General features: G+C 38.8%; 1 protein-coding gene across 2 annotated transcripts in view; it reads right to left on the reverse strand.

The window, feature by feature from the left end:
* Positions 1–6,022: 6,022 nt before the first annotated feature.
* Positions 6,023–13,885, reverse strand: part of hook3 (hook microtubule-tethering protein 3) — a 30,152-nt gene continuing 22,289 nt past the window's right edge. For both annotated transcript variants that reach the window (XM_046838598.1, XM_046838599.1), the window contains exons 21-23: positions 13,789–13,860; positions 12,230–12,366; positions 6,023–8,503 (exon numbers count right to left, since the gene is read on the reverse strand). In XM_046838598.1, the coding sequence (XP_046694554.1) occupies positions 8,488–8,503; positions 12,230–12,366; positions 13,789–13,860 (225 nt within the window). In that variant the 3' untranslated portion in view covers positions 6,023–8,487. The remainder of the gene's footprint in view (positions 8,504–12,229; positions 12,367–13,788; positions 13,861–13,885) is intronic.

Genomic DNA, 13,885 nt, shown 5'->3' on the forward strand with positions numbered 1-13,885 from the left:
GAAGTCTTAAGACGCAATGCCTTATAATATTTTATTCTTTCTTGTTTTCTCATGATTACAAACTAATTTTCTCGTGATCTTGACTTCATATGAAATTGACTACACATTCAGGGTCGCTAAATTGTCTATGTCGATAAAGTTGCAGACCTGACAGCCCCCTTCTCAAGTGTTGGACACTCATGTGTGAATTGACAATCTCTAACAGACTCAGTGCTGTTTCATCCGCCATTGTGAAAATTATGTCATGATCACAAGAAGACAAGAAAGAAAAAATGACAATCAATGGGCTTTTAGGACTTCCACACAAGCAATAATTGGACAATTAATAATCCATTTACAAGGAAACACCACAACCATCTAATATGCTCACCAAGAACCACATTTCCATTTATCCAGCTGCTGACTAAGCCCAGGTATTACACATGCGCACCCTATATAATGAGATTCAAACACTAAAAGTGAAGTATTTACTGCTAATACGTTCATATGACTGACATTTCCAAGCCTTATTGTTCTACCTTTTCTTATTTGTCACATTTTGGGTTACTGTCCACATTTTTCTGGAACTTTCTGATTTAAATTTATTTGCTGTGGATTTTAAAAAAGGCTGTTTATCGGCTTTAGCTCCTTGTGTTGCGTAACAGCTACTCTCAAAATAAAACTATTTTCTGTGTAAAACTTTGATTTAAACCCCAAATTGAACAGTTATTAACCTCACATTAGTTGAGCATTGCAAGTGCAAACTCGGCATGCTCTTTGGCCGCAATCGTTTGATTCATTCGGCAGGACTTTTCTTCTTTTTTTTTGTATTTAAGTAGCTAAGAATGCGAAGAAGTAGAAATATCTTAAACAAACATCAAATTTACCCAGTTTTGCTTGATATAACAGTAAACTAAATATTTAAAACAAAAAGCTTGTTCTATTAGCATTTATTTGTAAAAAGAAAAGCTAAATTCTCTGCCTCACAAAAAAGAAAAATTTTACTAACAGCCTGAAATGATTGGTAAGATCCAGAAATACAATATATGCTCAGAAGTTTTGTGGACTAACCATAAAATCGGCTGAAGGTATTTGAAGTGTGCTTGTGGAGATTTGTGGAGATTCATTCAGCAAGGGTGTTAGTAAAGTCTGGTACTAATGTAGGTGAGGTGACGAGCCGGTCAGCGGTCACATTTATTTCAAAGGTGTTGAAAAGGATTGGAGCTCAATAGCAGGCCACTCGAGATCTTCCAATCCAATCCATTTAAAGCATATCTTCATGAAGCTGGTTTTGTGCACAGGGGAATTTTTATGCTGGAGCATTTTTGGGCCTCAAAAATTTAAGTTGAGTTGTTCCAATACTTTTGTCAGTCCTATCTCAGTGCTGAGATTTTAATCCAAATTTACTGAAAATACCAGAGCTTTACTTAAAACTGCAGCAATCAATCAGACACATGTAACCCTAGACCTTCTATCTCCCATCATTACATTTCCACAAGGATGGCAATTCTAAAGCTAATTGAGCTTATGGCTAACTTCAAGACATCCAACAAAAATGGAGCAACGTCCAAAATATTCGATCCCAGCTCGCCAGGACTAGCTCAGTGAACAGCGAACCTGCACGCTTTACTGGTTAGCTATGCTTATTCAACGCTTCTGTGAAAATTTCCCTGTTTTTTTTTTACTGGAACGTCATCCGGCATGGGCGTCCGCAAAATTGCACATAAATCAGTTACTCTAAAAAGTGAAGGATGGCTCCTGTCACATGCTGTGTCACCTCATTTGTGTTTTTAATTAAGGCCCAGACAAAAAGCACAAGCACAACAACACAAAAAAAAAACGCAGATCTGAATATATCAGTCTTTAAAACGATTGCATTCATTAAGCAAGAGATGGAAAAGTTATTGGATATGACATCTGCATCAAGTGGATGCGCTCCAGAGGAATGGGGTTTCAGCAATTAAAACTGAAGTCACTGCTTTGGCTTTTCGTCAAAAGTTCAAAGGTCATGGTTTTCCAAAAAGGTGCAGTCACTTGAATGAAGTTCTAAGTGACTCAGAGAAGTACATTCTTCAGGCTTGATTTTGAAGACCCCTCTAATTCAACAGCCCCCCACACACCCACACCACCACCACCACAAACCGACAATCTCACCCTTAGAGTATTTTGTCCTTCCATCGCTACACCACACTTGAAATTCAAACTGAAGACTTTTTTAATGAAAACATTGTGTGGTCAAACTTTCCCCAGGGGTTACCAGAATATAAGTATTATACTCTTGCTTTGAGTGGCAGGGATAATTTATCTGTTTTCCAAATGACATCAATAGGCCTATAGGGAGTCAGGGTAAGTGAAAGCAGCCCAAAGTTACGCGTCAGGTTTGGCAGGTGGTCTTGATTGCGCAGTGCGTCGGCTGATGAGAATCATATTTTAACACGAAGTCAAGGCTTTAACGTCTGCTTTACCACTTGACCACTTAATTCCTGCCATAGCTGGAATTGTTGCCACATCTTTCTCTTTATGCGTACATTGGCAGAATTCAGTCATCACCTTAAAGATTACAAATAAGCAAGCTGGAGAAAGGCTACTCATCGACCAGTCACTGACCACCACCGTCCTCACTGACCAATCACAGACCACCAAATCATGAGCCCAAAACCTTCTTGAAAAAAAAATTACGCAAATGAGGCCACAGGTGTTGTGGCAAGTAAGAGTCAGGAGTTTATACACTCAAAATGTTGTTCTTGCTGTTGAACTTATGCTGAATTGTATGTTGTTGATAAGTAGATACCACCAAGCACCAATTTAAATAAGTGATTGGTGATTTGCTGCGTGTTTGACCAATTAAGATTTTATAAACTCATTAATAAAAAAGAACGACTGATTTAGCAAATTGTAGTTGAGTAAAAAGTACGATATTTGATATGAAATGTGGTGAAGTAAAGTAAAAATATCTGAACGCCAGCGCATACATCTACTAATAAATGATCTACTAATTCTTGTCAAGCAACCACCACAGTTCTCACTAAACCAACCTCTGCTGTCCTTACTTAAGCATTGTCGTTTTCTTCAACCAATCACTGACCACCATTGTCCTCATTGACCAATCAGTGACCTCCATTGTCCTCATTTAACAATCCATAAACACTAGAGTTCAAATTGGCCTATCACTAACCACCACCATCATTGGTGACTGATCACTGTCTCAATGCATTTACATTCCATAATTAACTGAACTTAACTGTCCTGCACCAGATAGGGATTAATCTACAAGTGAACGATTTTAGACACAGGACTATTTGTGCAAGTGTGGAGATGATGCTCTGAGGTGTAGCTGTGGAAGAACTTGCGAACTTCCAAAAACGAAAAAAATCAAAGTGGCCTTTCGCCCTCTGGACACTGAGAGCACATAGAACATGTGGCACAGACAAGGTTTTTGAATAGAAATAGTCCAAATTACAGTATTTACGCCACAGTCTGCAGTGTGTGCTCATAATGTAAACAGCACATGGCTGATATTTCAGTCTGTAGTCTGCAGCAGCAGACGTTATGGAAACTTTGTGAATTTTTTTTAACTCCACTGAAATCACTGTAACACACGTGAGAATGAGGAAAAGAACGTGCCGCATCATTCTTGCATTGCATTCTCCTTTTTAACAAACAGTGGTGATAAAATCCATCACTGGAAGTTTTTTCTCCTACCTGTATTAACATCAGTAAAGGGATCACATGGTCACATGACTATAGCACCTGATCTAGACTTTTTCAGCCATGTGGTTCTTCTCCAAACTGTTTCCACAAACTTCGAGACAAACAATTATATAAGAAGTCTTTTGATGCGGTAGCATGAAATTTTCCCTTCACTTCAACAAGGAGTCCCAAACTATAAAGATATGCTTTACATGCATTGAGGTGGAAGATCTCCTGCTATAGAGGTCCGATCTAAACCCTATTGAACACCTGTGGGATGAATGTAAACGCTGACTGCACCCCAGGCCTCCTCACCACACCTACATCAGTATCTCACTTTACTAACTCCCTTGTCACTAAATAAATCTCCACAAACACACAATCTCCAAAATCTAGCAGAACATCAATACGCCTCGGCCGCCCATGACCCTATTAGACCACAAGAGCTGAGTTTTGGAGACGCTCTTACCCAGTCGTCTAGACATCATAATTTGTCAAACTCGGTCAAATCCTTACGCTCACCCATTTTTTCTGCTTCTAACACGTCAACTTTGTGAACAAAACGTTTACTTACTGCCTTATAAATAAATCCCACCCACTAACAGGTGCCATGATGAAGAGATAATCAGTGTTATTCACTTCACTGCTCATAATGTTATAATTCCATAATTTTCAGCTTGATCGTGTAATTGACCAATCACAATTGAAAAATCGACAAATGTAAAATATCACCATATTTGCATTATATTTATTGAGAAGGTCTCAAAATAATAGCTACAAGAGTTCAACAGTTAAACCTTGTTTTCTGTTAAACAGCTTAAAAAAGAGGCATTATGGGTATTCGGTACCAGCTGGATCTCTTCATCAGATCACATGTCTATTATAGACTTCAGCGTCCTGATTGCTGTGGATTTTCTCCTCGATGTTTTTGGATATGATTACAAATTTTGATGAGTGAAATTAGTCACATGATCAAACTCTGTCTGGTAGGTAAGTTCATACACTCGACCAATCGGAGTCCAGAGTTTTTCTAATTTGGTTTACTGAATAAAATTGTTGAGACCTTGGGGTCAAAGTTTAAACGCCGGTCATACGTCATTGTATTTAACGAGCTCCAGCTTGTCTTTACCTACAGACACACGGTGAAGCCGAAACTCCAAAACCGGCCCCATTCATACAGTAAATTGGTGTCCTACATCCATCCAACACATATGATAGTAATCAGAGTGTGTTCAGTTCTTTGCTTCATCTCCGGTCTGGATTATTCCAGATTGCTCCATGGAAGGAAAATCATGTAGCCAGTGCAGAGTTCTGTGCATGATCTTGTGTCTTTTCTTTCAGGCCATGACCTGTTAATAACTCCACATTAAAACTCTGATCTCAGGCTGTGATGATGTGATCTCTCAGCATACGGTAAATCAATTAATATGTGAACGATTTAATATAAATACACTATACAGACAAAACATTTTGGACACCTGAATATAAGGTTTGTATGTGCTTTTTGAACATCTCATTTCACATTAATTTCCCTATTGGCTGGTATAATAACCACCACTTTTGGAGTTCCACATGGAGTTTCCTTCAGACACAAGGGTGCGGTGCAGTCAGTGTTCACACCTATTCCTCTATTGCATATTCCATCTCCAACCATCTAGAGCATATCTTCATGGATCTGGCTTTGTGCAGAGGGGCATCATCATGCTGGAACAGGTTTGGGTCTCCTAATTGAAGTGAAAATTTCATGCTACTACATCCAAAGACATCCTGTACAATTGTTTGTCTCCAACTGGCTGGAAAAGTCATGTGCCCCAATACTTTTGACCACAGAGTGTAAACACATACATTAATAAACCTACACGTGAAATTAATCAAGAATTACATTATATCTTGGCACCAAAGTTAACTATTATTATATATTTAATATATTTTTATATTATTCTATCCATATTTTATTTGGATATAATTTGCTTCTGTTCAAATTTTTTTTTATGTAAATTTAGACAAATTTACTATCTATCTATCTATCTATCTATCTATCTATCTATCTATCTGTCTGTCTATCTGTCTGTCTGTCTGTCTGTCTATAAAGCTGAATTTTTTGGCAATGAAATAAATAAAAAAAAAAAAATTATTTAAAAGTAACCTTAATATTTGCCATAATTGAATATAAAATATATATAAAAAAAGTCCACTTGATCTTTATTTATTTATCCATCTGCAGTGTGAATGTATGCATAAGTACATGTTCATGTTTAATAATTTATGGTTTACTACCACATCATAATCAAATACAAATACATTATTCACAATCATCGCAAATATACGTATAAAATACAGAAATGCACACGACTTTTATACAAGCTTTATTTACAACTTGATTACCAACTGTACATTTTTGCAGCATAGGAAGCACATTGTTTTTCCTCTCAGAGTTCAAACAGCGAATAATTCGTCTGAAAATTATCCATCATCTTCCTTTTTTTAATATATATGTAGAAACTAGTGAGCAGGAACATCCTCCACTGTCTTACACACACACACACACACACACACACACACACACACACACACACACACACACACACACACACAGAGTATGTACATACTGTATACAAGCGATATAAAACTTGGCAAAATGGAAAGATAATTTGCTACTTTGACTAAACGTAAAATCTTCCTATTCATAAAAAACACACACACCGACCGTGAAACAAACTTTAGTAAAATGTCGTATTTGAATTCTTCTTGTATTTTTTGAGGGTTTTTGAGGAGTCTGACTGGAGCAGATCCACTGCTAATGGACGGTTATACGAGTTTATTTCTTTTATTGATTAAATTTCAAACGCGCTAACACTGTTGTCTATTTGTGCATTCGTCAACTCAAAAACACGCTCATAAATCTTAAACAAAATGGTGCTGTGGTGCATAAAATGGACATCATGAGGCATAACAGTGGAGTAACAAGAAGCAGTGGAGAAAGTGTCAGGACTTATAAAGGGCATGTGGTTATCAGCATTAGTCCGTATGAGATATTGTTTGATTGGAGGTTTAAAAACAAACAAAAACACCATGAAAAAACAGGACACGCCCCTTTTAATCATCTTCAACACTACTGGTTGGGCAATTGACCTTTTGTAAACCTTGACACACATATAAGAGACCTTCAGGCTGATGATGTCATACTTTTTTCCTTCCTTTATGTAAATGTTAACTGATACCCACGCTCTAAGAAAATTCAGAGTCCGAGCACTAGAGGGATTTTTAGGTAGCTATGTTAGCTAGCTAGTTTTTTTAGGCTGCTTTTCAACTTTTTTTTTTCTGTAGAAACAAACAAATGCTAAATGCTGCATAAATTCAGTGTCACAATGGAAATGATTTTATAAATCGTAGCTAGTATCAGATACCTAACTGACCTAGCTTGAATTCGACACGTATTATTAGCATTAGTAAATTAAATGGAGATCGATTTCGGAAAAAAAGTGAACTGATCACATCAAAAATGTTTGTATTTAACGTGTTGTGCTTTTATTTATATATTTTTTTTATCTTCAAATAAACTTTCTCGGATAAAGTAATTTTTTTTTTATTACAAATAATTTAGTTTTGATGCTTGGATCCCCCTAACTTGTGATCTGATTGGTCAGAAGGTTATTAACAAAAAAAAAAAAAAAAAAAGAAGAAGAAGAATATAGCAAATTTTTCACCACCACATTCATTCTTTGTTTTGGCTTGGCCCTCTTAACTTGGGATACGACTGGTCAAGAGAAATTTATATATTTAAAATAAAAAATTTCACCATGCTGACTTGCGTTCTGATTGGTCAGAATTAGAAAGAAAGAAAAAGAAAAAAAAAAGCACTCGACTTTTTCTTTTTCATAATTTGTACTTATCTACTATGGAAAAGCTTTGCGGTGACCAAAAACAAAACGGTAGCATTATGAAAGGCTCAAACCATGTAGCCATTTCCTATAAAAAATTACCCATAAAACATTTTTTATCGTAAGAAGAAAAAAAAATCAAAAAGTGTGTGAAAGCAGCCTCAGCTTCAAAATGTAACAATTTACACGTCACATATTAGTTGCGGAGATCTGATTGGGGGTCGTGGTATTTCACAATCAGATATGTAGAAGAAAAAGACATTTAATACCTTTGGAAATAAATCCTTGTCCTTTAAGTAGTGCACTTCCTGTTAGGTGTCTATCCATGATTTATACGCTTTCCATTTCACGTGTAAACTCCTTAATGACCTTTTTTTTCCCTTCGAAAATACTGGTAGAAAAGCGATGGTTTTTAAAATACAGTATTAAGAATTTCGTGCAGAAGCTCGCGATTTGTTCACGATGCTCATAAAATGAATAATAATAATAATAGTAGTAACACTTTGCTCCAAAGAAGAAGGACTGAAGATATAAAAGAAGAAATGATAATAAATATGCAAAATAAAAAATACAAAAGTTTTGACCTATTGATACATTTTAACACTTATTACATCACTTTGAGGTGAATTTCAGGCCCCGCCCACTGACTGGTGCATGCTGGGTCCTAAAGACAGTTGTTCCGGCCTGCGTTGTGTTGATACGTCATAACGGTTATTACATCACTGTGCAGTGACCTGCAGGCCCTGCCGCCAGAGAGCCCCGGACCGGTGCATGCTGGGATAGCGGAGGATTACAAGCGTGACACACGTGCATGCTGATGAAACGGGACCGGAAGCGGGCGGGTGTTAGTGTGTGTTGAGGTTTTTGTTATTCAAGAGCGGAAAATCTGTCATGCAAGCGGCGACGTCATGCAGCCGCACTGCCTCGACCCAGACACTCATGCCTTTACATCACTGCGGAGGAAGAGAGAGAGAGAGAGAGAGAGAGAGAGAGAGACAGGAGATGGACAGCGGTCAAACAAAATGTCTTCATGATGATTTCTGAATGTTAATGACTGTTAGTGGATTATCATTTTCTGTATGTTTACTGATGCAGGCACAGAAAAAGAAAAAAAGAAACCATGCCAACATCAACGGTTCGAGACGGTCACATGCAGACGATTCCTACGAAAGTTTTCGATTTCACATCACGTCTGGTTGCCTTCAAGTGAAAAATTAAGTAGGGGGAATAATAAAAACAAACAAAAAACCAAAGCTACGTGAAGAGTGATGATTGGATATTGATTAATCGGTTTCAGATTCTGGTGCTTTTTGAACGTCCCATTCCACATCCCTTTGCTGCTATAATAATTATTCGGTGACAAGGGTGTTAGTAAAGTCAAGTACTGATGTAGGTGAGGTGAGGAGGCCTGGAGGTCAGAACTTTAAAGCAGGAGATCTTCCACTCCAAACCATTTACAAAATATCTTCACCAAGCTTGAACAGGTTTGGATCTTCTAGTTCAAGTGAAGGGAAAATTTCATGCTACTGCATCCATAGGAATCCTATACAATTGTGTGCCTCTGAGTAGTTTGAGGAAAAGAAGCACATAATGCTGGAAAAGTCAGGTGTCCCAATACTTTTGTTTATACAGTGTATATTTTCTTTTCCTTCTCAGACTTTTTTGGGTTTTTTCTTGTCCATTTTAAAAAGTATATTTATTATTATCATTGAGCAAGAACATTATTTTATTATTGACGTTTTTGAGTAAAAGCCTCGATGCTGCAACTGTATGTTGCACTGGATTAAAGAGTAATAGCGCAGATTTATAGCATGTTTTTTTTCCTATTTATTTATTTTTTTTAAAACAAACACCGTCTTTTACATTCTTCTCCTCGCAAAACCTCCGAAAGAGAATCCTATACTAGAAATGCAAATATATAATATGTACTATAAAGCTGAAAATAGTGTTTACTAGAAAACCGAGTGAAAGACTGAACGATGAGTCAGCATTTCTGAAATTTGTTTAAATTAAGTTTGTGTTGTTTTAATGAAACACACGCACACACGCACACACACACACACACAAACACACGAACACACACACATATATATAGAAAAATTACGAGAAAATGCCTATACTTATATCACATTTATAATCAGTTATGCTGGGATTTGAACTCACAACCTTCTGAGGAGAAGTTTTAACCATTGCGCCACCACGTAGCAATAATAAATGGGCCGAGACAGATTGGTGTGTTTGAGAATCTGAGGTTGATCCGACGAATTAAGGTGCGGCGAATGAGAGGTCATGGAGGTCACAACCATACAAATTCACTTTTTCCGCACCAGCGTGGTGTCGACATCATCACAGCGTTACAACACGAGGATGCCGGAACCGTTTTGCCGCCAGGACGGGTTATTTAGTCGACCCGTACAAACGTGAACAAATCGCAATAAATTTGCTCTAGTGGGCGGCGCATGTTTTTTTTATTATTCATAAATAAGTAACTTCTTTCTTCATCTCATCCACAGTGAACGATTTGACTTTGGGTGGTCCATAGAATCCTATAGCATTATTTTCACACTGCTTATTAGGTTTTTTTTTTGCCATTTCCAGACATCCAGAGCGACTTTTAAATTATCTCACCTATCTAAGGGATAAGGGCCTCGCTCAAGGGCCCAGCAATGGCATTGCACCCCATTTTTATCAAATGCAACGCAAGAATTTCACACGTTTTCCCCCCAAAATGACTCTAAATGGACGTGACTTCATCAATTTTTAATAGATTCAACGGATGTCTGTCTGGCACGAGGACGTCTCGAGACGGGCCGAGCAAATTTCTTATCCTGAGTTCTTATTGCACGTAATGCACATTCTTTCATTTAAAAAAGTGACATGACTGAGAGTATGAATAAACGAAGCCCTGATGTAATCGTTAAATGGAAGGTGGCGGGGGAGGGGGGATTAAAATTATAAACGTATCGATGCTACAGCATGGAGGAAATCTGAAGCCCTGTATATTGTGAAAAACGTTTATTGACTAATCGCTATGACAATCAAAAAAAAAAAAGTTCTCATAATTTTCTTAACGTTTGAGATTATTTTCTCGAAAATATAAAATGTGTTTGTTTTTTTATGCATAGATAATATCGCTAGGATCAAAACACTGCAAGATAAAAGGAAAGGATGAACCCCAGAGGAAAAAAAGAGAGAGTGTATAAATGCTCGTATTCCCTTATGTGGTTATTTTGGAGACGAGTCGTAGCGCTGATCTGGGATCAGCTAGTTTGGGATTTGTACAAATCCTGCACTGTGATATGGAGGAAAACGAGCCGATCCCAGATCAGCGCTCTGAGATAAGGCTTTCACTGAAAGGGATGTAATCAGAGACGTTGTAATTGCTGGAGGACTCCTGTGCATCCTGACAGCGTGAGGATGTGGTGATGATAAAAAAATCAAATAAACGAGCGTTGTTTATGTAACAGTCGACAGACTACGTCACTTCCTGGACTTGCAGAAGACTCACTGCACCAGTAAGCGATCACTTAAAGAACAAAACAAAACACACTTTCGAATAACAAGATATGTAAAAGTCAAGGTTGCTGTAAGAGCAAGCTTTCACTCCTTTACATCTACATCATCATCATCAGCCTCACCCCCGACTTGCATCTCTACTTAAAATCCCCCAGAGTTTTTTTTTTTTTTTTTTTTAAAGGAGAGTGGGATTGTAAACAAGATTCAACACCCTGTATTGATGCTCTGCTGGGAGAAGAAGAAAGAGACGGACGAATAGCGAGGAACAGCCTCAGGGAAAGAGACAGGCGTCCTGTTTGACCACAGTGTTGCCGTGGTGATGTCGGAGGGGGGGAGGGGTCTACCTGGCTGTGGCGGGCTGCACGTGGCCCGGTACGGCGGCGTGTGCTGGTGGCCTGCCGCTGACGTGCCAGGAACGACTGACCCGAGCCTGTGCTGGCTAACGATCCTCCGCTGCTTTTTCTGGAGAGCCATGCCCTGAAAAATAAGTTTAAAAAGAGAGAGTGTATAAATGCTCGTATTCCCTTATGTGGTTATTTTGGAGACGAGTCGTGGCGCTGATCTGGGATCAGCTAGTTTGGGATTTGTACAAATCCTGCACTGTGATATGGAGGAAAACGAGCCGATCCCAGATCAGCGCTCTGAGATAAGGCTTTCACTGAAAGGGATGTAATCAGAGACGTTGTAATTGCTGGAGGACTCCTGTGCATCCTGACAGCGTGAGGATGTGGTGATGATAAAAATCAAATAAACGAGCGTTGTTTATGTAACAGTCGACAGACTACGCCACTTCCTGGACTTGCAGAAGACTCACTGCACCAGTAAGCGATCACTTAAAGAACAAAACAAAACACACTTTCGAATAACAAGATATGTAAAAGTCAAGGTTGCTGTAAGAGCAAGCTTTCACTCCTTTACATCTACATCATCATCATCAGCCTCACCCCCGACTTGCATCTCTACTTAAAATCCCCCAGAGTTTTTTTTTTTTTTTTTAAAGGAGAGTGGGATTGTAAACAAGATTCAACACCCTGTATTGATGCTCTGCTGGGAGAAGAAGAAAGAGACGGACGAATAGCGAGGAACAGCCTCAGGGAAAGAGACAGGCGTCCTGTTTGACCACAGTGTTGCCGTGGTGATGTCGGAGGGGGGGAGGGGTCTACCTGGCTGTGGCGGGCTGCACGTGGCCCGGGTACGAGCGGCGTGTGCTGGTGGCCTGCCGCTGACGTGCCAGGAACGACTGACCCGAGCCTGTGCTGGCTAAACGATCCTCCGCTGCTTTTTTCTGGAGAGCCATGCCCTGAAAAAATAAGTTTAAAAAGAGAGAGAGAGAGAGAGAGAGAGAGAGAGAGAGAGAGAGAGTGAGTGAGTTTAGGAACATAAATCAACAGTCCCATAATAAATAACAGAAATAACGATAAAATGGGTAGCAATTTGGCAAAAACAGGCACAGAGGCCACGCCTCCTCTTTATTCTGACTGAAAGGTATCAAGGCCATGCCTCCTCCAATGTGACTGACGGGTGCAGAAGCCACACCCCCTCTCTCTATTCAGATTACACCTCCTCTTTAATCAGACCGACATAAATCTGACTGTCCTCAGATTAGATATTGAGGCCAAACCTCCTTCAATGTGACTGACAGGTGCATAAGCCACACCCCCTCTTCATTCAGACTTTTTAGTTTTTGAGGCCTTTATTTCAAAGTGACTGACCGGTACAGAGGCCACACCTCCCACAAAATGACTGACAGGTGCATAGGCAACATCTCCTCCAAATGTGACTGACAGGCAGTGGCCACACCCCCTATTTATTCAGACAGAGTGGTACAGAGTCCACACCTCCTTTAAATCAGACTGACAGGCACAGTGGCCACACCCCATTTTAAATCAGACTGACAGGTAAAACCAGAGAGCCACGCCTCCTTTACTGTGACTGACAAGTAAAATAGCCACACTTACACTGGGACTTACAGATACAGAGGCCACGCCTCCTTCGAAAGCACAGTCAGGTGCAGGAGTTATTACATGCACTGGAACTAACAGGCAAAAGAGCAACATCAGCTTCCATGTTTGATCAAATAATGCCGAAGAGCCGATTCACGTATTTTTTGCTGTTGTCAAAACATAGTAAAGAAAAAAAAAAAGGAAATTTCAAGCATAAGAGAATAGATAGAAAATTCGGGTTTCTGGATTTATGACATCCATTAACAAGTTTTTTTTTAAATACAAGTTTAAATTTGAGAATACCGATCAGTATGACAATGGCGCCATCTATAGGACAAAACTCTCCATCGCTTTAAACATTATTGATTACTGAGAGAAAGTGAATCGAAAGTGGATCGTTTTTAGACAAAAACAGCGCTTGTAATAAATATTTGGACAATTTATAAATTTTTTTAACAAACTGGTAATGTTATATTTTAGAAAACCGAATAAGGCGATACTATAAATCTTTTTTCAATACTCTTTTTTTTCCATATTGATCCAGACATGGAAATTCACTCAAATCAATTTCCATACTTTTTCATACTTTTCCCATCATGAGTAGGAACCCTGTACCTACAGGAGCATCCGAGAGAAGATATGAAGTGTTTCATCTTATTGGTGACTAATTTCTACTATTAAAGGAATATGATATAAACTGCCTCTTCAACCACCTTTTTGACCAATCAGATTTGAGAAATGGAAGTTGCTGTGGTCATCATTAATGTTCACATGCTCACCATATTGTACCAGGCAGACACAATCAGTTTCTCCTCGTGGTCTCGCTGAGACTTCGCCTTGTCATACTCCTTCTGTACACGCACACACACACACACA

This window comes from Silurus meridionalis, chromosome 25 (genome assembly GCF_014805685.1).
Source record: "Silurus meridionalis isolate SWU-2019-XX chromosome 25, ASM1480568v1, whole genome shotgun sequence".
Taxonomy (NCBI): Eukaryota; Metazoa; Chordata; class Actinopteri; order Siluriformes; family Siluridae; genus Silurus; species Silurus meridionalis.